Source organism: Ictidomys tridecemlineatus, chromosome 6 (assembly GCF_052094955.1).
Source record: "Ictidomys tridecemlineatus isolate mIctTri1 chromosome 6, mIctTri1.hap1, whole genome shotgun sequence".
Classification (NCBI taxonomy): domain Eukaryota; kingdom Metazoa; phylum Chordata; class Mammalia; order Rodentia; family Sciuridae; genus Ictidomys; species Ictidomys tridecemlineatus.
The window spans coordinates 48,568,344-48,595,737 of NC_135482.1; the positions used below are offsets into that span (position 1 = coordinate 48,568,344).

Here is a 27,394-nt window from a genome sequence, read left to right on the forward strand (position 1 = left end):
CAATAGTCACACTTCAATTCATAATTCTTGACTGTTCTCTTCTTTCAAAAATCATGTTTGTCTCCTTTGCCTTTTTCATTTTTCATTTCAATACTTCTCTTCCAAAAAACAAACTATTCTTCTCCTTGCTTCTTTTATGTTGGGCAAAAAGAAGATGATATTAAAAGTAATGTGATGAGGTTGTGTTTTCACCCAGAAATTGAGTTATCTCATGAAAACAACATCCATTAGCATAAAAGTCACATCATGACATTCTTTCTAACATAATTCCTTGCAGGTGTGGCCCTTGAAATTACATATGCAGAAAGAAAATGGACTGAATGCTAAAGAGAAATTAAATCTTCGGCTAGTCAGAATGACAAGTTCACAAATTAGAGTCATATTTATACTTTTACCACAAAGAATATTCACTTGCTAGTTTAAATGAACACCATTCCCTTAACTGAAAATGCTGTTATAAAAAAAATTATTGGAGCTAGATTCCTGCATGTGAAATTTGCATCCAATTTTGAAAGTTAAAGTATACTATAGCACTAAAAAGTTTAAATTAACTAAGATAAAAAATGATCTCAATTGACCTGAAAATGAAAGTCAATCAATTTACTAATCATTTCTCTATTGATAGCAATAATTTAGGTCCAACTTTAGCACTGAAAAATGTATAGCTTTTACCAAAAAAGAAAAATTCAAACTGAGACTAAGCAAATTTTCAACATGTCTTATCAGATATTCCTTCTATAAAATATGGAAATTAGAATAAGCTTAAGTACTTAAGAACATAGAACTTAACAAATGTTCAATAAAAATTAACTATAATTATGTTTGCCATTTCTTGATTAATGAGCACTGCTCTATTTTTTTAATATATTATGAAGGAAGAAGGTTTAAAAACTAAATGTCAGAATCAAACTTATAATGTACTTTAATTTTTTTATTCCTTTTTGGATGATACTAATTTACCTGAAGCTCACTTTAAACAAAGCAATCAAGCCATGTTTTGAAAACTTCAGTTTGAAAACTGAAAAACTATTAGCATCTCGCTTCTTCCAGTGGAACTCTTTGAAATCCATTTGTAACTTCTTCTGTGGCAGCTGGGACTCATCAAAGCAGAACTGTCATCGCCCAGATGTAGTGATTGTTATACTTCCAACATGTTTCCTGCTAGTCCTGTGAAAAATCAATGTAAATACATACATGTATATATATATATATATATATATATATACACACACACACACACACACACACACAGCAAATAACTAGTCTAAGTAGGTAAAAATAATAGATGCATGGTCACCACAACAGGAAAACAATCATCGAGTGCTGTCAGTTAGAGTGGATTAAACACAGAAATGATATATGTAAGTGCCAGAAAATAAAAGATGTCCCATAACACCAACACAACTGGCCATGGAAAGGTTTCCATAAATTTTAGAAAGGTATCTATCTGAAATAAACTATAAAATGGATGTCTACACTTGTTAAATGTTAAGGGCCTTTTTACCTACTAAAAAGGAAGTTGAGGCTGGCGATGTAGCTTAGTGGTAGAACACTTACATAGCATCCTCAAGGGCTTGGGTTCAATCCCCAGAACTTCAATATACAAAAGCATTTTATATAGTTAATGCTGGAATATGAAGCAACTCACCCAGGTCACCAAAGATTCTGGAGCCATATTGCTGGGATTCCAAGCCCAGACTGACAGGGAAATTGCTTAACTCTTTCAGGCATCTCTTTCCTTATTGCAAATGGGGAAGCATAATAATACCTACCCTATAGAGTTAATTAAGTATTAAATGGTGATCAGCACATAATGTATAGGGCACTTAGCATGGACTAATGTTCAATGATTTGCAAGAAATTTTTTAAGTTATAATTTTCCTTTTCAAAATTATCAGTGAGATAACTCATCCAGTCAGAATATCAATAAGTTTGCTGGTATTGTTTCTTTTTCAACATAGTTGTTGGATACATATACATGTCTTGATTGTTAGTAATGCATGGATCTTAGAGAGCTGGCAAATGAAAATACCCCTCACTTTGCAGTATTCCCTCTGGTAAATAGGTTTAGATAGTGCCCTCTGCTCTAAGATTGCCCATGTGACCTGGAGTAAGTCAGCCTTTTTGAGCCCCAGTCCCCCACCTGTAAATCAGGAGGAATAAGAGAGCCCACATCATAGAGTTGCTATAAAACCTGAATGAGTGAGTACATTCCAGGGACTCATCAAATTAAATTCTGCATTGCTATGAATATGAATAAATCATGCTTTAGCCAATCACATACACAGTGAGCATGTTTTCCATTTCCATGATTGTAGGCATATTTACCAGTGCTAGTTTACCTTTATATATCCATCTTATCTAGGAATACAGAGCTGGCTACAGTCATATTTTTAGAATCTTAGCATCTTCTTATCATGAGAAATGAACATTCCCAACATGATACTGGTTTTATATTCTCTTTTGTTCCAGTTCTGAGACTCAGTCAACTTTGGCATCTAATATTATCCTTGCTTAAGTATTATGCAGGAAATACATTTAAAACTAAACGAACTTCCTAATTCACTGGTAAAATCCAATCCAAGTTGCATAGCTTTTGAACAAAGGGTTGAATTCAATAACATAAAAAAAATGATTATCCTCTGCAGATCTTGCACAGACCATTTCTAAGAAACACTGATCTATATCAAATGGTGTAAAGGTCAACCTGGTCTTACTTCTAGGATGGGGCACTTGACAGACAATATATAGTGCTAGGTGGGAAGCTTGAGGATACACTGCCTGTGTACCCATAATCCCATTCCAACCCCTTGTTAACTCCAGTTGGAGCTAGAAATAGCATTGTAACTAGAAGCAGCCTGGTTCCCATTGAGAGGTTCTTAGCTTATTTCTACAAGAGCCCACTCACTGGAAAGTTAATGCTTAAAATGCAGTTTGCAGTAAGCAAATGTTGTTTTTAAACTGCTAGGGGTGGTATTTGATTAAATAAACACAGGCTTAAGTACTTACATTGGATTTTAAATGTGCATTACAAATGTCACTTGAAAAGCATTTTCCAGACTTTCATAGTTCAATTAGTATGTCCATTCTCCAGCCTTTGCCTCTGCCCTGAAGAGAATGTATTTTGACTGGGAAGAAGGAGAATCATGCTTAACGTTGAGCAACCAAACCCTTTCCTCACCCATGGCTTAATTATTTCTGAAAATTGTCAATGCCACAGGCAACAATCATGTCGGGGAGCACTATGAGTCTGAATCACGAGGCTCCAACACCTCGCAGCCAGCTGGGGCGACAGGCCAGCTTCCAGGAACGGAGCAGCTCATGGCCACACTACAGCCAAACAACTCGGAGCAACACCCTGCCTTCAGATGTGGGCAGGAAGTCTGTGACCCTGAGAAAAATGAAGCAAGAAATAAAGGAGATTATGTCCCCAACTCCTGTGGAGCTGCACAAGGTCAGGAAGCTTTCTTCTCTTTCCCGGGGGGTCAAATTTAGTTTTTCACAGTGTGGTGCAGGCATGGGGCAGACCCCTCCATGGGCTTAGTCAAGGAGACAAACCAGAGCCCAAAGGCAGATCTCCAGAGGCTTTGGTCTATCTCAAAACATGATCCCTGCAAAGTTATTCTTGAAAGCAAGGAAGATTTGCTTTCAAGCAGTGTAGGTTTTAGGAATGTATTTACGTTCAAAATCTTATGAAAATGTGAGGCTCCAATATCACACGGAGCTATTATTAGTATATTATTCCAACCTCATGAGAAGGGGGGAAGGAATCATACACTCATAGCTTCTCTGAAAAGGGGTCCGGGGTTCAATGTGGCTTAATCCTCAAGTACGGACTTAGAGTAGATGGTAAGGAAGTTCTCTTGGGCCAGGACAGGGTGGGCCTTGGTGATGTTCCATCTCTGACTATGACAGTCGCTTCACTGTTCACTCAGAGCTGAATCCAGAGCTGTTGGCAGAGTTCAGACAAGACATATGTATCAATGTCTATGGAGCCTGGCTGAGGAGAGCTGTGTTCAGGAGGTGTCTTTGGCTTCCTTTCTAGAGATAGAGCTTTGTTAAAACACTAGAATGTATAAAATAGTAATAATCTCGCCCCCACTTTACTGAGGACCAAGACTCTTCCCTTAATTAATAATCTATTAACTAAAGATTCGTCATTCATCTTACCCAGAAGAACAAATAAGGTCAGATTGAAAGTAGGCAGCAGGCCACTATCCCCCTTTTCCTCTTAAGACTTCGGTTTCCCTAACCACCCCATAAAATCTGGCTATTTATTTTATAGTAGACAAAATAGGTATCGTAAAAGAAAAAGGATAGTATGGAAGTTGTGTCCCAATCCTGGGTCCGTTCTTTCACCACACACTCATTCATTCATTTAATACATAAATCGGGCATTCATTCACTAAAAGAATGTATTGCAAATCCTCAGGGAGCATGAAGCTGAGTGGGAAGACAATCTCGAAAACAGTGGGGAGATAATGGGATAAGTACAGTGGTAGAACAAGTCAGAGCAGCCTGGGAGTGCAGAAGGTGAACCCTAATTGACTGTAAAGGGGACAAGAAAGGCATCTACAAGTAGGTGTTGACCACGTGGAGAAAGGGGCAGGGGAGGGAGGCGATCCTAACACAGAAAGAAGCATGTGCATAGGGATATCCAAGGTGGTACACTGAGGGAATGAATGTATGTCTTCCCACATGTTCAGAGTCTAGAATTGGAGTTCTGTGCATCAGGAGAAAATTAGACTTACAGAAAAGCAAAAATGTCTCTGGCATTTTAGAAAGGGAAACCTGGGTCAGCCCCATGCCACAAGATAGCTCCGTTCACCTGTTTACCACGCAATAGTTACTTCGGGTTGGTAAGTCACATACCCTGATATGCTAATTGAGGCACACCATTAGGCTGTGGAGGCCACATATTCAGTGCTAATTCTGCTATGCCAAGAGGGCTGGCCCCTCCTGATTTTCTCTCCTTTCAATTTCTACACATGCAGAGAAGAGCATGCTTGATAACCCATCCTCCTTCAGACCAAAGAGAAAGAATGCCAACATGTATTGAGTTCCTACAAAGAGCTATGTACATGTTATATACTTTTAGCCCTCACAATAGCCCTGTCCTTTAAGAGATATTTATTATCCCTACTTATAGGAAAAGGAAATAACAAGTACAAAATAGTCGTTTTTCTTTTTATTGTTGTTTTTCATCCTGAGTAAGGCTGTCTCCTCAAAGGACAATTATTGATGGCCAGGAATACAAAAGATCTGTCTCCTATCCCACCTGTGCTGGAAGCATTTAGCAGAGATAATGACAGTGAATTGGATGTGCAAGTTATTATAGTTTTTATTTTTAAGTAGCTATACTAAAAAATACATCTTGTTCAAAAGAAAAAAATGTACTATCCACTTATTGACATGATGTATGGAAGTGGATGGACTCATTTGGATATCTGTGTGGCAGTTTGTGAGTGGGAGGCCACAACATCACATTCATAGATGAGTCAGCGTGAATAAATGACATGCTCCCCCTCCCCTTCACTTCAGTCCTTTGTCCTAAATAGCAGCAACTCGTGCATTCCCATGTAACTTCACTTTTTTTTCTAAACTGATTCCCAACAAAACAAGACTCTCAAAAATAAATGGTGTCCGGCGCTGGGTATGTGGCTCAAGCGGTAGTGCGCTAGCCTGGCATGCGTGGGACACTGGGTTCGATCCCCAGCACCACAAACAAATAAAATAAAGATGTGTGTCCACCCAAAACTAAAATAAATAAATAAATAAAATATTTTAAAATAAAAAAATTTAAAAAATAAAAATATATGGTGTCCTAGAATTACAAGACCTAACATTTCCAAGTTAAGTGAAGAAAATGAGGAGCCTGGGGCCTAAAACTATGGACTTATTGGAGTGGTTTATGCCCATATCTCGAGTATCTTCTTTCTAAAGTGAATTTGTTACTCTGATTGGGCTTGCATCCAAGGTGTTTGTTGCTTACCATCTTCCAATGCCGAAGTGCTTGAGAAGGAGAGCAACCATCATTAGATAAGATTTGGAGCTCACAGCCAAGACTGTTAATTGTGCCTGGGTCTTTTGAACACCGAAAGATTACCCGACATCGTGAAAAGGCACAGTGACTTGGGATGTTGCTAAACTGTCATAAACCTTTGTGAAAATTAGGGGAAGGCACCTTGGGGTGGTGTCATGGAGAGAAGGCTAGGGAATTAGAAAATGTCCCTTCCTCAAGTTGAAGATAGCTCAAGCCAGAGTGCCTAGGTTGGCAATCAGACTGAGGACTGGCTTTCAGTCCTCAAAGCCCCATTGCAAACTTTCCTAAGCAGATCTGGTGGAAGAGATCCTACAGATCTGCAAAGGCCAGAGTGGGCAGGCCGGGTGGGATAAACAGCACACCATTCTAACTATGCATGGTGCTCTCTCTGTTGCTGCGTTTCTGTTTGCCATGTGGTTAAGTTTTGGACCTGTTCGTATGCAAGCCAGCGCCTGCAAAAATATTATTTTCCCTAGAAGTTGGATTACCTGAATGAATGAGCAAGGACCCCTTGCATTGCTATAAAGAAAAAAGAGTGGGGATAAGAGCTGAAACCACTTCATTTCCTGTGGACAGGAGTGGAGTGGGTCACTAATACCATCATTGTAAAGAAGGAATGAAGTATTGGCTTATCTACCAGTTTCTCATGTCTCAATTTGCTCTCCTTTTTTTGCTCCTCATTGTCTACCCACCCTTTCCCTCCATTCTTTTTCTCTCTTCAGACCTTTGGAAGTTCCCCAGTTGTAAATGGTTTTTGTTCATTTCCTGTCATCTGTTTCTGATGCTGTACCAGGGTCTGGCAAGCTTTTTTTCAAGTCATCCACATTCATCCTGAAAGTAAAGGAAAAACTAGTTGTTATCCTTCCAGCTATATAGAAGTAGGAGGAAAGAGGAAGTTGGTTTGGTTTGGCACTTAGTAAGTATCAGGGTGAGAGAGAGTCCAGGGAAGAGATGCTAAATCCCCTTAGGCCACTGCTTCTCCAACTTTCTCAGCCGAGATGCAGTCTGAAATACGTTGTACTCATTAATTCAACACACCCCTACGTCCACACTAACATATGAATGAATGAATCCAAAAACTTGCTGCACAGTATACCCTGAAGTTTGGTTTCTTTTCAAATGTGAATTGCATTAAGATGATTTTAGGACTTATTTATCAGTCTCAACTTGGCCAGGCATGGTGGCACATGCCTGTAATATCAACGACTCAGGAGGCCAGAAGAATCACAAGTTCACAAGTCCTTATCAATTTAGTAAAAACCCTCAGCCCCTTAGTAAGATCTTGTCTCAAAATAAAAAGGATTGGGGATATGGCTCAGTGAGTAGTAAAGCACGCATAGGTTCAATCCCCAGTACCAAAAAAAAAACTACACACAATACAAAAATAAGTCTCAATCTGTAGTTAGAGGACTACAGCAATAGACAATAGTTTGGATTATGGACCCCTTGTAACCTTTACGGAGGGCTGCTTGTTAAGATGCACAATCCTCCTAGGCCCCACCCAGACTTACTTTGTCAGCATTTTCAGGAGGAGAAAAAGAACTATATTTTAGCAATCCCTTCAGTAGATTCTTCAGTGCAGACTAAAGGTTGAAAATCGCCCCCTTAGGTTTTGCTAACAGCAGATGATTATTCTGTTTCAGGAAAATCATAGAGAGCAACAGAGTGTCAGTCTAAAGAGGGAGGGAGGAAGTCTCATCTTAGCCCTGCAGCTTCTGTATTTTATCTTTAAAATGAATTCTGTTTTGTCCTGCAGCTTATCGCAGGTTCTTTCTCTTTGCAGATAAGGAGCTTGTGATCTTTGCTACAGTTCATCGATAACCCTTATTTCCCTTCTGAAACTTAAATATCCTTTGGTGTCCACTTAATCTATTTCTGAAATGAATTCTAGCCTCACTTCCTTTCACACCTTAAGGCAAAACAAAATCTTCAATAGACTAGAACGTTCCCCACATTCAGAGCATTTGAGCTTTTAAAAACTGTATATTGACATTCCCTTTTCCGCTATCATTCATGGTTTTCAATAGAACTGAACTTCTTAATTGTATGCCACTAGTTATTTCCCTTTTTACAGAAGTGTTGTTAAAATAATTGTCAGCACCTTCCTCTATTTATAGCTACTAGTGGCACAAAGCTGGAACATCTGAGTCACTCCTAAGTGACCTCTGTTCTTCCCAACTGGTTTTGCTAACATCAGCTTTTCCTCCACCCAAGGTCACCTTGTATTTGCAGCATGTTTTGAGTTTTCTGAGAGGGGAGTTCTGCTCTTCATAGTACAGTAAAGCTGTTTTACTCTTTGGAAGAAGTGTCGTTTTCAGTGTTTAAAGCCAGCTCCTGGTGCAACATTCTCCTGAGGCAGTAACAGGCATAGCCCTAGGAACGAAGATGAAAATGGAAATACATGTCTTATTCTGGCACACGCCTCTTTTTCTTCACTAAATATTTGGAGCTGGCACTCAATATCACACGTGCCCCCATGCCAGGTGTAGAGCATCTCCAAATAGCTAGAGGAGAACTGTCTGCTGTGAAAATCAGTCAGAGCTAAAGCAACACCCTCAGCATATGAACTTTTTGCTTTTGTCTGTCACTTTTTGCTAGGTTGAGCTTCTCTCTCTTCAGGCAAGGAATGATAAACCAGAGAGAAGACAGGCTCTGTTGTGAGGCAGACCTAAGTTAGGCACAGTCTGCCACTCGGGAGTCATGTCACTTCTGTGCACCTCCAATTTCTCACTTAGCAAAGAGGGGGCAGGGTCACCTGTTATCAGGAGAGGAAAGTCCTCATAAAACAGCCTTTTCCAGGTGAAGTCACCATCATTCAGACTTCTGCCTCAGCCTTGGTGTAAAAACTCAGAAAGTGAGATTTCCTCAGGAATCTAGACTCACACAAGCTTCAGATTGCCCCTGTAGGGCCACCGGAGGCAGACAGAAGCTGGAGTGGGATCTGAGAAACAGGTGTGTTACAGGTCCCTATGTCAGTCTGAGGAGGATTCTCTCCCTATGAATATAGAAAACAAGGACGTTGTTGTGGCACCAGTGGGCTGTCCAGTTGGGGTTCAGGTTCTTGGCATCCCAAACAAAGAACTGAGCAAAACACGAAGAAGTAACAAGCAGAGCATAGATTTATTAAAAGCGAAGATACATGCCATAAAGTAGAGCAGAGTGGGCCTAGCGAGAGGGTGTGCCCTTTATGTGCTAGCAGTACCTAGGTCACCTCCCCACGGACCTCATTGAAGACCTTGCCCCATTTGTTCCCAGTGGTTCCTTGATTTTTGCCTGGTTATAGACAGAAGCTGTGGCTGGAGTAGCCATAAGTGATAAGCCCTCGGTGGTGGGAGCTGTCCTGGTAATGGGATCTATCATAAACAGGGACATGATAACTCATCAGTCTTGAACTGCAGCCAGCATTTTTTTTTTTTTTTTTTTTTTGTGCCCTGTCACCACCATCTTGATGTCCCGATATCTAACCTCAGTTAGGGAAACTAAAATTGAGGACCAAGGGACAGAGTGTGGATTGAATGTTGCAAATAAATAATGGCAGCCAGCCCTGACAATCCTCAAGATGTATCATTTCCATTGGTTTTCTGTATCTGTGATTCTGTCCAAAGATACTTTTTAAAATCTAAAAAAAAAAAAATATTTATTTTTGTATGAATGACAGGCAGGTGCCAAAAAACACTTGTTTGCTTGAATCAAAATCAAAGAATGACAGCAGGAAAAACACTCATTTAAAGAAGGATAAAGAAATTGTACATATATAGATAGAGAGATATAGATATCAATATAGATACATCTCAGTGAGAAATGAGAATGTCAGAGTAAGATTTCTGAGTTGGAATCAAACTGCTCAGTGACTTGTAGAGGAATTAGGCAGGCTTCAGGGCTATCTTTTTTTTTTTTTTTTTAATACTGGGAATGGAACTCAGGGGCACTACTTAACAACTGAGCTACATCCCAGCCCTTTTTCATATTTTATTTAGAAACAGGGTCTTGCTAAATTGCTTAGGACCTCACTAAGATGTTGAGGCTGGCTTTGAACTCACAATCCTCCTCCTCCTGAAATCGCTGGGATTACAGGCATGTACCACTGCACCCAGCCGGGATTATCTATTCTAAAGGCAGAGCCGAAATCATTTGCATCCCTCCCAGACAGAACTCAGTTTGTATCTTATCACTTTCCCTGAGTTACTGTCACCTTTGCAGCCTGTGCTGTGAACAACAGAAATGAAGCAGTAAGTCGAGCAGACTTGCCATCCCCCAGCCACCCATGATGCTCAGGCAGGCTGACTGGACAGCGCTCTAATATGCTTTGCTTGTGGTTTGATCATGAGTCTGATCATAGCTGTCATGGGCCCACCACCACCTCTCTTCAGAAATTTTAATAGTTACCCTTGAGTCTGACTGTTCTTCTCCCCCTGATGTCCTTGTGCATCAAATATGTTTATTTATAGGGTGTAAAATTTCATACTATCTACAAGATGGTCACTTACAAGTGGTGTAGCTCTCTAGGTCATTCTGTTTCCCTAGTTTCCAAGTTCTTAGAGAAGAGCCCTCTGCACCTGTTCCTTCACCACTGCTCTGCCAAATTAGTGGGGCTGTGGTCCTTAACCGGCTAACAATCCAGTCCTGGGCTTGTGTCTCTCCTTCCTTAAATGGTTGTAGAGCTCTTTCCTTGCCTTGGGCTCTTTGTAATGTCAGAATTCAGTGATCCCTAGATTGAGGAAATTCAATCAAGACAGCTGGCACTCAGTGCCCTGGAAATCTGGTCATTGTAACTTGTCATCTTTCCTGAATGACAGCAAGCCTCGGCCCCAGTACCCATAGGCCCAGGGTGTGGGTGGGCAGTATGCCTCCTAATCAGATCTGCAAGTGGTCCCTGAATAAAGGAGGCCCACGTGGGTCTATGGGAATGGAAGTCTGTAAATGGCAAAGGAGTCAAAAAGGGTTAAGAGTTGGAGAAGGGCCAAGTCGCAGTGACCGGGAGGCTAGGAAGCAGAGGTAGAGTGGAGGGCAATGATGCTGTGAGGAGGCAGCAGGCAGTCCTGAACAGAGATGCCAGGATCAGGGACTCAGCCACACAGCTGGCCAACTGAGAAGTGACCGGGACAAATAGAAAGGGGCCAGTGATGGAGTTGACAAAGACTAGGTGACCAAGAGCGATCCACGGCTGGGTTGGAGCGCCTGCAGAATGTGGAATATGGTCTCTTTCATCCTTGACGTTATGTGAAATGGTAGGTGTGCAAAGGCTCACTGGAGCGAATCAGGAAAAGAGCATGTAAATCCACCACTGCTGGTGGGAACTGTGTGATCCCTTGCTTGGGACTCATGCTCCAGGGACAAGTCAGCCCCTGACTTACTCACACTTCAAGCCCAATCCCAGCTCCTGGTTCTCTCCTTGGTGAGTCCTAGTTTTTCCAGCCCTGTTGCCAGAGAGCAGCAGGAGGCAATGTTTGAAGCAGCTGTCCCTTTCTGTCCTCTGCCAAGGAGACTCCCCAGACAGGAAGCCGCAGCTGCCTTTCTGACCCAATTTGTCTGGAAACCCAGGAGTTTCTAGATTGCTTCCTCTTGAGTTAGAAAATTGCAGTTGGGAAGATAGAATCCTTTTTTTTTTTTTTTTCCTTCCAGCCCCACCAGTAATGTAGAACTGTCCTTAAAACTGACATTACTTGAATTGTCAGGTTTAAAGGAACAGGACTGCCCCAGTGTTGTCTCCTACAAAAATACAAGTTCATGATGATTTGCAGGAAAACCAGCACCATCTCTGAGAGGGAGGTGTTGGCTTGCTTCTTGAGGCTACTGGGACCAGTGGTTGAGCCATCAGGAGGCTGTCAGGGTTTGGGAACTATTTCTGGAATGACTGTCACTTGCCATGACTTGTTCAAGATACTAGAGCAATTGCCTTCAAAATCCAAGTGAGGAGAGAGTGGGCTCAGATGGCTAAAGCTTTTCACATGCATCAAAACTGAAAACAGGAGCTGTGGGTTTCTGATCTTAGCCTGGAGGAGTTTATACAGACATGCATAGACTTGCTTAGAAATGTAAAACAAGGCAAACTTATCATTTATTGGAGTAGGTGGGATGGGGACTGGAAATTGAACCCAGGGGTGCTTTACCACTCAGCATCATCCCCAGGCCTTTTTACTTTTTATTTTGAAACACATTCTTGAAAAAATTACTTAGGGCCTTGCTCAATTGTTGACACTGATCTCTAACTTGCAATCCTCCTGCCTCAACCTCCTGAGTCACTGGGATTACAGACATGCACCACTGCACCTGGCTACAAGGCTGAACTTGAATCCAGGTGAATGCCCTCTGCCTACTGCCACAGCTTCTACTTTGAGATGGAAGGAGGGATCATTAGAAGCAATTACAACATGGGCTAAGGAGAGTTCAAGTTCAAGGGAACTCTATAGAACTGTATTCCAGCTCAGAATGTTATGTTCCGAGAGGTATATTAGCTCTTTCAGAATAGGAAGGGAAAAAAAAAACTTGCAAAGGTGTTTATGCTCCAGGTTCCCCAGAGGCATCCTCTGATCAATACTGAATAAGACCCTTCAAGAAAAATCTTGCTTCACATGGGCTGGGGGATTGTAAAAACAACTGTCAGAATGATGATCTTTAGAAACAGAGAGCAGGAGTTTGCCTGGATGTTCCTGGAAAACCACAAGAGGGCTCTGATGAGAAGAAACAGCAGACATGATAAATTATTTATCCTTAGCTTGTTGAGTTGTTGGAAATGAATGAAGGCTTCCCAGCTGGCTGGAAGATTATATGTTAAGAGAAAGGAGAAAAGAAAAAGAAAAATCATGATTTAGAGGAAGGAACACAGCAAATGAGGTCAGGTATTCTAGAGCTGATGCTTGCTATCAAGACAAGTCTCTCCATCCCCTTCTTTAAGGCTTGGTGTCCTTATGAGTAGATAGGGAATGAGTTTGTTGTGCAGGGTTGTTGGGAGACCAAAAGCAATCATATCTAAGAAGCTGCCTGGGTAAGGGATTCATCTGTGGGGAGAAATATGTGATATAAACTTCGGAATCCTTAGAACTGTTTTTGGACTAGAAATAAATCAAAAGTAACCATGACCAACCTCCAGGTAAACAAGAGCTATGCAACATAGTTTGTGGTGACTGCTTTGAGAGCAGCCAGCTTTGTTCCTTGTTCTTGTGATTGATTTCTAGAATCTTCTCTGCTATATGTTTTTTACATCATTTAATTTTTGTTAATTAACGATTACCCAAGCTATTTCCAGGAGAAGGATACAGCTGGCTATTAAAATTCAGTACCCTCTAACCTTAGGAAATCTTCCCAGAGAAACAGATTACTGTCCATCCTGAGGAGTTTGACAGAGAGATATATCAAGTGTGAGCCTTAGGAGAGTTGAGGACCTTGGCTAGAAACTGAGACTTTAAAGTTAATGAGTGAATCTGCTAAGCCACTCTGGTCCGGCATCCCTTCCAATGTTTTGGTTAATGTGTTACCATTGATTGGTGTCAGCAAAACCAAGTATGGTTGGCCATGCCCATCCCGGGTTCTGGCCTGGGGAGCAGCACTCAAGAGTCAGAGGCCAACTGAACAATGAAGAGCTTTACAATGATTCCAAGCCTACACCAAATGTTCCCCCAAATACAAGGGTTCTGGATTACTGCATTGGAAAACCTGTCTCAGATTTAAGACCACAGTGCGCTTCCCACTATCCATTGCAAGATTAGGCAAGGAACTCTCACATTCAGATGCACCTCAAGAATGTGACTTAAGTTTGCAGGACAGATGCTGATCCACTTACCCAATAAGCCATAGGTACAGGGTCCATACTGCTGCACCCACGTAGAAAAGGAACACCTAGGAGGATGCATCACCCTCTAAGGAGTAGTAGCAATGTCCCCTGCCACAGGTACACTGCTTGTCACATGAAGACAATATGTCTAGAAATAAAGACAGAAAAGGAGCAAAAGGATAAGAGACCCCCAGTCAAATCAAAGACAGGCATATAAGCAGGGGCCATAGAGGAGATCTCTCTCCTCTACTAGTAAACAGGGCCCAAGAATGTCAGTCTACCAGCAACCCTATTACCTATTTGCCTCCTCTGTCTCTTTTTTCCACCTTCTCCACTCTTCCTATTTTTCCTCCTTTGAAGGAGGAGCATGAGATAAAAGGAAAGAGGCTAAAATATACAATAGCAGCATTTCCTCCAATCAAGGCTCTTTGGGGAATGGCTGTTACCAGAAGAGGGGCATGAAGTATTCATGGTGAGTCTGTGATATCTTATGCTATCAGAACAGAAGGTTCTATCAGAAGGACCATGAGTCCACGTGAAGGACTCCCATGCCCAAGGATGATGAAAGCATTTTGAACATCCAAAAGAATACTGATGCAGTTGACTGAAATACAACAAATAGGTGTGGGAATGTAGCTCAATTATAGAGTGTTTGCCCAGCATGCACAAGGTCCTGTGTTTAATCCCCAGCACTGCAAAGCAAAGAAAAATGACAATTATACAAAAACCCTTAGAGTCATATTGATACCTTACTTAACAGAAGTTCCCCCCGCCCCACCACCCAAAAGAAATTCTCATTGGGAACACCATTGGAACTATTCAGAGCACTCATTCTATGTTCTGAAATTGAAAAGAAAGAATTAACATTCATTCTGCCTATCTTACATGGACTGCATTTCAAAGTAATCAAACAACAATAATTGAAGAAAGTATTCTCCTTTACAGAATAATTCTAGGTAAGAAATATATGAGATTCATAGGATTAGAAAAAGATTATCACTTGGCAACCCTTATGAAATTACTTATTCAGACAGTGGTCATGTCATGTATGCACAAACCATTAAAGTTGATGAGGCGCCTTACAGTGGAGGCATTAGGCTGCCATCACCTGACCATCCCCAAGTGGGACAGGGAGACTCTGAATGATTAAGTGATGATACCGCCAGTTCCTGCTCCCTCACATGTTGAAGTCTGAACATTAGAGAAGCACGCCGAGGCAAGCATATAAAGCAGGGTTTATTTTAAAAAGGGGTAACATAGGGCTGGGGAAGTGCCTCAAGTGGTAGCATGCTCGCCTGGCATGTGCGAGGCACTGGGTTCGATCCTCAGCACCACACAAAAATAAAATAAAGATATTGTGTCCACCTAAAAATTAAAAAATATTAAAAAAGGGGTGGGGGTAACATAGACTTCTCCCAGGAGGGAGAAGGGGGCTATAACTGATATCCTAAGAAGCGAGGTGTTCTGCCCTTTTTGTATTTCCTAGTCTTCCTTTGTTCTCCTGCCTTTTCCCCCTTATCTTTCTCCTTCCTGTGTATGTGACTGGGTGGGCTGGCCAAAAGGTGGGAAACAGGTGAGCTGAAGGGGGAAGAGCAAGATGGAGCAGCTCAGGACACGTTAATTAACAACCTTATGGCTCCCTGTAGGCAGGAGCAAGTCCTGGGACAGGTTACCTTAGTACAGGTTGGAGCAGGGGGAGGTTCTTGATAAGGGAGGAGGAAGGGCTCTGAAGGAATTAACATTTCAGTCCCTCAGGGACAGTCTCCAACTTCCCAGACTCACTCAAAATCTGCCTCCTTGATCTGACCTGACTCTATTTACCTATCTATACTGTCTGCCTATCTAATTCTGGCATCAGTGATATGATGCTTCATAGGAAGCACTGAGCACCTGTAATCTAGCCATACCCCCCAAAACTTACCCTGACTTAACCAAGCAAGGAGCTAATTTCCACTGAGAGAAATATGTGAGATAGAAGAACATGCTGCCAGACAGACAGCAGTTGTTAGCCAAGTAGCTCTCTCCCTTATCTGCAGTTTTGTTTTCTGCACCGTTTTAGTCAGCTTTTTTGTAGCTATGTCCAAAAGACCTGACAAGAACAACAAAGAAGAGGAAATGTTTATTTATTTATTTATTTATTTTTGCTCCTGGTTTCAGAGGTCTCAGTCCATAGATGGCTGACTCCATTGTCCTAGGCTTGATCTGAAGTAGTGCATAATGACAGAAGAACCTAGTGGAAGAAAGCAGCTCAGGACATGATGCCAGGAAGGAGGGAGAAAGAAAAAGAGAGAGAGAGAGAGAGAGAGAGAGAGAGAGAGAGAGAGAGAGAGAGAGAGATTGCACTCCACTCACCAGGGACAAAAAATAAACCCCAAAAGCACACTCCCAGTGACCTACTTCCTCCAGCCACACTCTACCTGCCCACAGTTACCACCCAGTTAATCCATTTCCGTAGCTTAATGCACTGATTAGTTAAAACTCTCACAATCTAATCATTTCACTCTGAAAATCCTTGCATTATCTCATATATGAGCTTGGGGTGGGGGTGGGGCACCATAACATGAATTTTTCAGATATCTGCCATCATCTTTGACCTGAAAATATTAAATGTCATATTCTAAGTGATTCTTACATTTTAAATTGTGTGCCATTCTGAGAAGTGTAGACAAATACCACACTGTCCTATGAGGGATGTGAATTATCCCCTTGTCCAGCTTACACGTACCCTATATGCTTCTTGCCCATTGGTCAGCAAGTAGCCCTGTTGGTGATCGGATTGACTGCCACAGCATCAAAGTGCTGTTTATGGGGTTTAGTATTTATCTATATAGTTTCAGGCACTTCACTGAGGTCTTGGAACAAAACCCCCTGAGTAAGCTGAGGCCATTATAAGAGGATAACACTGGGGAGAAGGGATGGCAGGTGCTATTACAGAAGAGATCAAAGAGGACCTAACACAGATGTATTGGGTTTAAAAAAAAAAGTTTTGAAATTATTGGGGGATGAAATTTAGTTTTGAGACAATTGGGAAAATTATGGATGAGGCAGAGGATATAGAAGAAGAGGAGTTAAGAATAAAACTGGGTTGGTGAATTAATGACATTTAGGTTATATGTGAAATTTATTATATTTTCTCTCTCTTATATCAGCAGCCTATATAGACTTCTTCTAGTTTTCTCTAATAGGAATAATTGTTATTATTTTTAAAATTTATCATTGACACACATAATATTTGTTCATATTTACAGGGTACAGTATAATAATGTGATATATGTGTGCAATGTATAATGATTAAATCAAGATAGTTAGCATTTCTATCTCTTCAAACATTTATTATTCCTATGTGTTAAGAACTTTCAGACTCTTCTAGTTATTTGGAAATATACAAAAAAAAATTGTCATAGAGGATAATTACTCTACTGTGCTATGAAACACTAGGACTAGTGTCCCAGTTTTCCTGAGTATTTCTTGGTCCCCATTATCTAGCCTCTATCTCCTCTCCCTGCCTCTAGCACAACCATTCTACTTTCTTCCATGAAATCAACTATTTTCTCTTTCATAAATGAATGACAGCATGCAGTGTTTGTTTTTCTATGCCTGGGCTTATTGCACCTGACGTGATATCCTCCAGTTCCATTCATCTCACAAAAAATAACAGAATTTCTTTCTATTTTATGGCTGAATAATATTCCATTGCATATATAGCACATTTTCCTTACCCATTCATCTGTCAATGGTCACCTTGGTTGATTTGATATCATGGCTATTGAGAATAGTGCTGGATCAAGGGGGACAACAGTAAGTCAACAACATTGTGGGGAAGAAAAGGCAGGCTCCCAATCTATAGAACAGAATTGAGACCTAACACAGATGTAATGTGGACCTTGAACATGGGAGTTCTGGTACCTATTTAATATAATGATTTCATTTCCTTTATAATATTATAAGATCATATAGTAGTTCTGTTTTGAGTTTTGAGGACCTTCCATACTGACACTCATAATAGGTGTCCTAATTTACATTCCCACCAACAGTATATAAGAGTTCAACTCTCTTCTAGACATCCTTGACAAAATTTGTCATTTTTCATCTTTTTTATACAGCCATTCTGACTGGGATGCCATATCTCATTGTGGTTTTAATTTGTATTTCTCTGATGATTAGCAATGTTGAGTATTTTTTCATAAACTTATTGGCTATTTTTATGTTTTCTTTATAAAATGCCTGTTCAGAAAAAAGTGAGCATATTTTTTAGAGATACATATGAAAGTATGTAGAAGCGAAATGACACAAAGACTGGCATTTGCCTTAAAATACTACCCAAAGGGGGAAAAAAAGAAGGTAAATGAAGTAAATGTGGCAAGACCATGGTGGTTGTTGGATTTGAGTGATGAAGATTCATTGTTGTAGCCTCTTTACTCTTAAATAAGTATAAAGTTTTCTTTAAAAAAAAAATTCTCCTCCATCTTTCCACTGGGAAGGAAGTGCAAAAATATCTATGGCCTGGAACAAAATAATAATAATAATAATAATAATAATAATAATAATAATAATAGAAGCACTAAAATATTCCTATGATGAGGGTTTTTTGTTTTGTTTTTGCTTGGGTTTTGTTGTTGTTTTGGAGGTTTTGTTGTTGTTGTTGTTGTTGTTTGTTTTGTTTTGTTTTGTTTTGAGGTACTCAGGATTGAACCCAGGGCCTTGGGCATGCTAAGTAAGTGCTCTACCACTAAGCTACATCCCCAGCCTGCAATGATTATTTTTAAGCAACTCCATGCTAGGCAGAGTGTTCCAAGTAAAGATTTTAAGTTTGTAGTCAGAAGCCTTTTTGGGGGGAAGAAGGAAGGAAAGAAGGAAGGAAGGAAGGAAGGAAGGAAGGAAGGAAGGAAGGAAGGAAGGAAGGAAGGAAGGAAGGAAGGAAGGAAGGAAGCTTGTTTTGAACTATTCTCCATTGCTTGCTCTGTTTGACCTTGTTTGACAAGTTTCTATACATCTCTGAGATTTTATTTTCATATCGATGTGGCTTACCTCACAAACTTCATTGAGACAGCAACACCCTATTAACATTCTAAACTACTCTCTGAAGTCCTACAAGCCTTATTAGTGGGAAGTCCAGCATCTACCTTGGAAGGCCCTCTTCCCACCTCCCTTGCTGCCTGAGAATCCTGGTTTCCTACTAGCAGGCCTGGCTCCAGAATCAGAGGTGTCTCACTTCTCAAGGCCACAAGGAGTTGCCATTTCAACTTCTTGTCCAGCCATGCTGTCTCAGGATGGCCTTGCAAATACTGACCAAGGCCTTGAGAGAGTACAAGGGAGCATGGTTTGAACTCCACTATTACATTCCTTCCTTTTAATTGACACTCACATGCTTTGCAATGGTTTGCAAAGGCACGGCATAACATGTCTGGTTCTTGACCCTGTGGTCTATTAGAAAGAGCCCTTGCTATTCCACCCAAGACCCTACTACCTGGCAGGCACTGTTTGGGAATATCAGATAGATTGCTGAACAACAACAAAAAAGATCTCTGCTCACCTTACAGAGCTAGGGTGGGCTGCTGTTTGCCACATACCTGAGCCCAAGTCACCATCAAAGACTCCCCCCACTCCTGATGAGTTTTGCTTTTGGTGGTGGTGGGGGGGGTACCCTCTCAACCATGCAGTTTGAACCTAACCTACCACCATGCATCATCAGTGTGCATACTACATTGGAGGCCTGTAGGATTTTACTAGGCTATACACACACACACACACACACACACACACACACACATACACACACACACACTCCATGTCATCCCAATGATGTTGGGGTCTGCGATGGGGTCTGAGACTGACATTTTCACAGGCTACTGTTTCGTACTCCTCTTCAGGAGGACACTACCTGGCAAGACTGATTTTCCCCATGAAACAAAGGTGAAGCAAAGATCTGGCATTTTCCTTCTGGTGGAGGGAGAGGGGAATGCTGATATGCCAAATGCCCTGTTTTATAGATACAAGATGCCATCAATTAATTACAAAAGGGTCTGATTTCAGAAATTTTAAAATGAGGGCAAAAACAAAACCCTGCATTGTAGAATCAATGGAATAAAGTATTTGGAGCAGCAGTTGAGCATGGTAGTTAAGTATTTGGTGTCTGGAGTCTGACAGACATGGCTCCACCATTTATTACCTCTGTGGCCTTGGGCGGATTACTTAACCTCTATAAAATTGAATTTCCTCACTTCTAATATGACCATAACCACAAGGGCTGCCTGGTGAATAGTATTGACCCTTTCAGCTTGATATTTTAGCTCTCCAGCCAGTAAAATAAAATTCACAAACTGACCACTTCTGTATTTCCTCCAGAATTCCATACCTCTCTGAAGTAAAATAACTGGACATAAAAAAATAATCCTGCTGTAAAAGACCTAATCTTCGTGTTTTGCCCAAATGGTTCTGAATTTTTTACTACTTTGTAAGGATGTATTCATCCATTAGTTCTTTTTTAAAAATTAAGTAAATATTTCTTTTAAATGGCAGTTTAAAAAATAAGCCCAAATCATTGTTTGAACTGTGCGTCAGTTTTTATGTTGGGCTTCGAGTACACCTTCATGAAAACAGTATCCACCTTATACACTAAGTGGATGAGATGTGCTGAGTATACCACTTGCCTTCCTTACCCAGGGAGGTTGCAGTGACTATTCAAGGTCATGGATTTGCTCTTGAGGACAGACTCCACTTTCTGTGGTTCGCTGGTATTTCCAGCATCCGTACCTGTGCTTAGAATATGATAAGGATTTGATGAAGGTACAAATGATTTCTTCTTTTAACCTCCGACTAACTCTTGCAGGTGATCAGGTGGAGCAGGGAGGATTGGGGAAGCATTAGCTGGCAGTGGCTGGCCATGGGTGCAAAGAGAACCAGCTGACATTCCTAGTGTGAAAGGGTGCACACTTGAGCTACTAGACCACATCCTAGGCACATCCTGAGGGAACCTGTCAAGCTCAGTCCTAGAGCAAGGCGTTTGTTACAGGAACACTTTTCTTGATGGGACTGACTTGGGTACCATAGCAAATAAAATAATGGACTTTATGATCCTTGCTCATAGAAAAGAGGGTGAACTGAGAATTGTATTTAGCACAGCTCTGGGCTGGAGTGGGGAGGAGGGTCAGGCCTCTGGCTGTTCTTCAGTATCTCAGCAGTACGTAAAGCTGTTCTTCAGTATCTCAGCAGTACGTGGCTGCTCCTCCTACCAGATGTCCGCCTGTCCTAGGGAATTTCTCCCCTACATATTCCTAGTGACTGCAATTTAAGAGAGACAAAGAAGAACAAACCAAAAAACAACAGGACTCTCCAGTTCTCCTCCTTTTTTACCAATTCTGGATGGAATTTTACAAATTGAAACAATTTTCTTGGAGTGGCAAACAGCAGCAGAGGTGAACTTGGGAGCTACCTGTGTTCTGTAAATCATTGTTACTGAAATTAGTTTGAAGAGATTATTCATCTAGAAGTTTCAGAACTACCTGAACTAACTTTTTCCTTCCCGTTTTCTCACATTTCAGGTGACCTTGTACAAGGATTCTGACATGGAAGACTTTGGGTTCAGTGTAGCAGATGGCTTGCTAGAGAAGGGAGTCTATGTAAAAAATATTCGCCCAGCTGGGCCAGGCGATCTTGGTGGCTTAAAGCCCTATGACAGACTCTTACAGGTAAGACCTTGGGTGAGATCCTAATTCCTTGCAACTGACTCATGACTGGGGACTTCCTCAAAATATCCCTGCAGATGTGGAGTTCAAACATTGCCTTCAAACATTGTCACCAAGATTACGGAATTATTGAAAATAAACAGCTAAATAAAGAATTGTCAGCTCTAGTAAATTCTCTCCCAGCCTAAAGAGTTCTCTGGTTTCTTAACAGTGTTTTGGCTCCAAGCCACCTTTCCCAATCTAGTGCCTATTCTTCAGATTCCACCCATCCACACGGGTCACTAATATCTAAGCGTGGCATGTATTAATATGTCAATATTATGTAGTTTTGTCCCTCCAGCTCCCTACCATCTAGTCCTTCCTTCTACTCTTCTTAAGTATAACCTAAAGTATCTTTCCTTGCCAGTATCTTGTCCCTCTCTTCATTTACTCTCTGGCTACAAATGGACTTGTTTCAGGAAGGGCATGTCCTGCCACCACCTGGCTTTCTATCATTGGGACATGAGCCTTATTTCCTACCCAATTATTTGTTTGCTTTCTTGCCCACTAAAACATCACTCCACGAGGGCAGTGATTTTACCACTGTCTCATCAGTCCCAAGAACAATGCCTGTCACATGGAAAGTAGTCAGTGTTGTACAGAAGGACAGAAGCATTTTGGCCCTGAACTTTGCAATGCACTATCACCTTTCCCCACAACCCTCTCCTATTTTCCCACCCTCTTGCCTACCTACGCAACTCCTACTTAACCTTTTGGCTTCACTCAAATCAGTGATTCTCTACCTTGCCTGAATAACAGAATTGGAAAAATTTATCCCAATGCCTGGACCAAATCCCAGAACACTGAAATCGGCATCGCTAGGGATGAAAAACAGCATCAAGTGTTTTAAAACTCCAGCAAATGATTCCAGTGAGCAGCCAGGTTGAAAACTACTAACTTAGTTTTCTCCTCAAAGTCTTAATTGACCAATGCTCACATACTCCTAAAGACATATTCTATATTCTATCTAGGATAGAATCTTTTTCCTTTGGCAGAATTTGCCTTATTCCAATTGCCTGTTTCCCCATTCATATTCTCCAGCAGATTACAAACTTCTTGAGATCAAGGCTAGTACCTTATTCTTCCATTTGCCATGATATGATCCTTTGTACCTCAGTATCTCACATTATATCTGAAACCAAAGAGCTGAACTGTAAAACCAACTTAATGTATTATTATAGTTAGCATAGCTTCATTTGGCAAAGCAAATCCCTGACTTTTGTACAGATTTTGGTAAGAGTATTTTGCAAGCAAAGCAGTAGATTGAGCTGGGCACAGTGACCCACACCTGTAATCCCAGTGGCTCTGAAGGCTAGATCTCAAGTTCAAAGCCAGTTAATTCAGCAACTTAGCAAGGCCCTAAGCAACTTAGTGAGAGACTGTGTCAAAATTTAAAAAATAAAAATAAAAAGGGCTGGGGAGGTAGCTCAGTGGTTGAGCACCCCTGGGTTTAATCCCTGGTATAAAAAAAAAAAAAGCAGTTTGTTTGCATCTGTCATATTCAGCTGGAACAAATCTGTCACTAATAGTGATTTTCAAAGCCTGAGACTGCCCCTGGTTTGTTGGTTTGTAGGGGTGTATTCCCTGAAGCAAGTTATCTTTGATCAACTACATAGTTTCAATACCAATTCTGATGGTCATTTTTACCTTGGCAATAGAACAATTAGTCTTGTTCTAGGATAGTTTATTTTCCATAGATATTCTAGTAATTACTATGGACAAGGTACTGAGCTTCTAGGAGTAATCTACTGATCGGAGCTATACCAACTTTCATGAAAGCTGAAATACAAAAGTAATCTGGATTCAGATTGTGATGGGCTTTGAATGCCATGATAAAGCTATTTTGGAGGCATAGTAATTTCTTAAGCACAGAATAATGACATAATTTGTAAGTCATAAAAGCAATACAATATGATCATGAGTGAATGGGGCCAGACAGGTAAGGAAACCAGGTAGGTATGGGTAAGACAGACATGTGTTTCAGACTCACTGAGTCTTTACAGTGTCAGCACATTCTGGCAGAGCAGCCTGGGAGGAAGTGGACAGGTCGCATCTGCTTAGCAGAGATGCTGGAGCAAGATCTAAAGATTCTGGATACTGAAGGTGAGGGTTTATATAAAGTTGATTTATTATAAGGGAGATAAGCATAGATAGAATTCTGACAATAACAAAATTTAAAGGACAGAAAGCACTAAGGCAGAAAAATTATTAAAGGCAAATAGTTAAAATGGTAAGAGAAGCAATTGGAGTGGTGTAATAGGAACCTAGCATCTGGAGACCCCCCAGCTAAATTGGGGTTCCAGCACTAGGAACATCCCTGAAAGCCAGAAAAAGAAGAGTGTGCATGTTCACAGTGTGCTGTTCGCAGAATACCTCTTTCATGTAGAAATGGCCCAAGGCCTAGTTGTCTGCCCTGTGACACAGGGCACCTCATATGGGAGACTCCTTTATACTGGCAGAGGCCCTATGGCTCTTAGGGCAGTCTCAGTGTCCAGTTGATGCTGTGCCTGGCCATCACCCTGGTACAGGGAGCCCACCCTTCAGTTCTCTGTGGAAACCCAGCCTGGGATAGCAAATTCAATACACCACCACAACAGGAGGCAAGTTCATGTCTGTTTACTGATAGATCCAGGGTTGAGAGGGCGCATTGGGGTAGGTAGATAGTCCAACTGTTCCCAGGTCACAGGTATGAAGGGTCAGGGAGAGAGAGTGACAGGTAGCATTATGCACAAAGGAATAGTGTATGAGCCACCCTATTCCTGAGGGCCGCCCTATTCCCTTGTGTGTAAGTTTGAGCTTAAATGTGTGAATGGTCCATTTAAAGGAAGTGCTGGGGAAAGCAGGGAGCTGGGCCTGCTAGCAGACAAAGATGCCTCTAGGTTCTTATCTCTGGCCACCAGCCTGAGCTTTTGGATGTGGCCTTTGCATCCCAGGGAAAAGAGTTAAAGGTTGAGAGCAGAAAATGCTAGAGGCCAAGGACAATGAGGACTCGACACCATTTTGGGGTTTGACAACAGGGTCATTCTCTAGCAGTACAAGTGACAGGACCAGACCTCAGGAGATGGAGGAGAGAAGGGGAAGTCAAGGAGTGGAAGCAAAATGGAGATGCTTTTAAAAACTCTTGATGGCGGAGGAGAGTGGAAGATGAGCACATATAGGAGCTGAGGAAAGCACGAGAGCTCGCTTTTCAGGGTCATGGTTAAGAGCGTGGGCTGTGGAACCTGTAGGACTCTCTGGAATTACAGCCTAGTCTGACCCTGACCAATCACTCCTCTAAGACAAAGCTTTTAGCCCTCTTTCTGCCTCACTTTCTTTATCTGCAAATCGGGGTAATATTCAACAACGGGGCCACCTCCCCTGGCAGAGGCAATTTGCCAGCTTGGGGAGGAGAGGGTATGTACTTGTTCCTGCTCTCAGGGGCCTTACAGTTTAGCAGAGAATAATTGTGCACCAATGGCCACATTACAGCATAGTCAGAACAGGGCTGGGGGGAACTTTGCATGGTATGCACATTTAAAGCACCTTTCTGATTCATCAGCTTGCTACACCAGAGGTGCACTCCAGGTTTGTGAAACAATGACTGTAACAATGACTCTTCTTGGCCTTTCAGGTTAATCATGTCCGAACTAGAGACTTTGACTGCTGTCTTGTCGTGCCCCTCATAGCAGAATCTGGTAATAAGCTGGACCTGGTTATTAGCAGAAACCCACTGGCTTCCCAGAAATCCATAGAACAGACTCTACCAGGAGGAGACTGGAGTGAACAGAACAGCGCCTTTTTCCAACAGCCTAGCCACGGTGGTAATCTGGAGATGCGAGAACCCACTAATACATTATAGCAACACTTTTATAAAGCAGGACAAAAGACGATATCTACATGGTGCTAAAAATCCCTTTAAGATTTCTGTGACATTTGAAGCACAGATAATCACGTGGCATTAACTGCAAGCACAGGGGTCTTTTAAAATCTCTCTCATGGCTCATGTTCACTTCCCTTTTCAAGTTGAAGATTTCTTTTTAGGTGACCACTATGATATATAGCAGGCAATTCCCTGCCAAGCCCATTGGTAGAGAAAAAGAGAAAAATAGGCTGCCCTCCCCCCCCAGAATTAACATCAGAGGAAATTTTTTTACAAATTCATCTTAACGATCACTTTTTAAAAAAAGAAATGTCTGTCTGAAAATATTCTCAATGATAATTTCCTTAATTCACTTTGAAATCAGTTTCTTACTATGAAGTCATTAACATAAGAACATGACCAACATGAAGCTGGCTCTTACTAGGGGAACTAGTATTCGGTACACTGCAGGGACTGCTGCAATGGGAGGGGTACGGGTAAAAAGTTATCTTAAAATGTTCAGCAATGATGCACGTAGGAGACCATAATAGGTGGTGGTAAATGTTTGCCCAAATATAGGAATGATTTTAACTCTAAGATGTATGCTATTCCCTATGCAACAAATTATCAAACAGGATATGTCTTGTGACCTGTTTTTTTTTTTTTTAAGGACACATTTTTTAATAGCTAAAAATCTCTGATAATGAAATTAGAGTGTGTAGGAACACTGAGAATTAGTTATATTATCCTATTTTTAAAATTCAAGACTAAGAATTTAAGAGAGAATGAAGATTCTATTAAAATGAGATTCATCTTATTAATAGGCAAATCAAACTCATACTGCTTGACATGTTTTGAAAACTGGTTAATATTGAGGGGTGTACAGCACATGTACTTAAAAATGACACTGGATTATCTTTTGTTCTGAGCCATGCCACTTATGGAAATTGTAAATACATTTTTCACAAAATGCATTGCCAATTACTACCATCCCTCAAAGCAATAAATCGTGACAGTTGCTTTTAATGATTGTTGGCAACTGTTTTCATTTGTTCAGATATTTTGAATAGTACACTAATAACTGTTATTTGGTAAATATTTAAAAAATAGATCTGTATATTGATGGTAGAATGTTGAAACAATTATTTTCCAAACATTTTCATTTTGGTTAATGATTCAAACAACCATTTAGGCGAAGCATTCAAACACTGTGTCCTTTGTTTAAGGAAAAAGTTCACCTTTCTTTTTGTGCAAAGAAATATATAATTTAAATCACATTTCAGAACCGCCAGGGCAAGAAAGTGTAAGGCAGAATCATGTTAAGGAAGGAAAAAAAGATCATGAGTCACTTAAATATGTATTTTTATTTGTAACAAACAAGTATTAAACTGTAAAGTATTTTTGTACAAATTTAATACTTTAATAGCATGGTATTTATCGTCTATGTATGGTTTTGGGGAATTCAAAACTGTTGCAAATATTTGTATGAAAAAAACCCTCTACAAATGGAATAAACAGTGATTTTAAAAAGTCAAAAACTATGACAAGCATTTTTTTTTAGTACACTGAATTCATATTTCAGTGCTCCAGCCTGAGTGCCATACAGTGCTGCTCATCTGTACACAATTTTCACAGGGGAGATGCTTTGCTATACACTTGAAAAGCACCATAGACACATGAGAAGAGCATGGGTTTTAAAATCATACTTGGGTTTGAATATCAGCTGTGTTACTCACTGGTGGTCTAAAATTCACCTGCCTGAGTTGGGAGTCGGCTTCCCCACCTGCAATTCTGAAGGTCATGTCTGCTCTACAGAACCTGAGAGCTGGGGTCAAGTACAGGAGGAAGGGCTAAAACCACAAAAAGAGCCAAGGGTGTGTTTACTTTAGGTAACAAAGATTTCAACTCAAGGATTAGACCTGCCCTCAGAGAACATTCCATGTATATACATTGGCATTAACTGTTAGCATAATTAAAGTTTGTATATTTTATCTTTAAAAGAAAAATACTACATCTAT

The 27,394-nt window shown here is 40.9% G+C and overlaps 1 protein-coding gene across 22 annotated transcripts in view; it reads left to right on the plus strand.

Annotated features, from left to right (window-relative positions):
• Grip1 (glutamate receptor interacting protein 1) overlaps window positions 1-26,914 on the plus strand; it is a 666,343-nt gene extending 639,429 nt beyond the window's left edge. For all 22 annotated transcript variants that reach the window (XM_078053199.1, XM_078053198.1, XM_040280352.2 and 19 more), the window contains 3 exons: window positions 3,221-3,454; window positions 21,356-21,502; window positions 25,149-26,914. In XM_078053199.1, the coding sequence (XP_077909325.1) occupies window positions 3,221-3,454; window positions 21,356-21,502; window positions 25,149-25,376 (609 nt within the window). In that variant the 3' untranslated portion in view covers window positions 25,377-26,914. The remainder of the gene's footprint in view (window positions 1-3,220; window positions 3,455-21,355; window positions 21,503-25,148) is intronic.
• The last annotated feature ends 480 nt before the right edge of the window (window positions 26,915-27,394 follow it).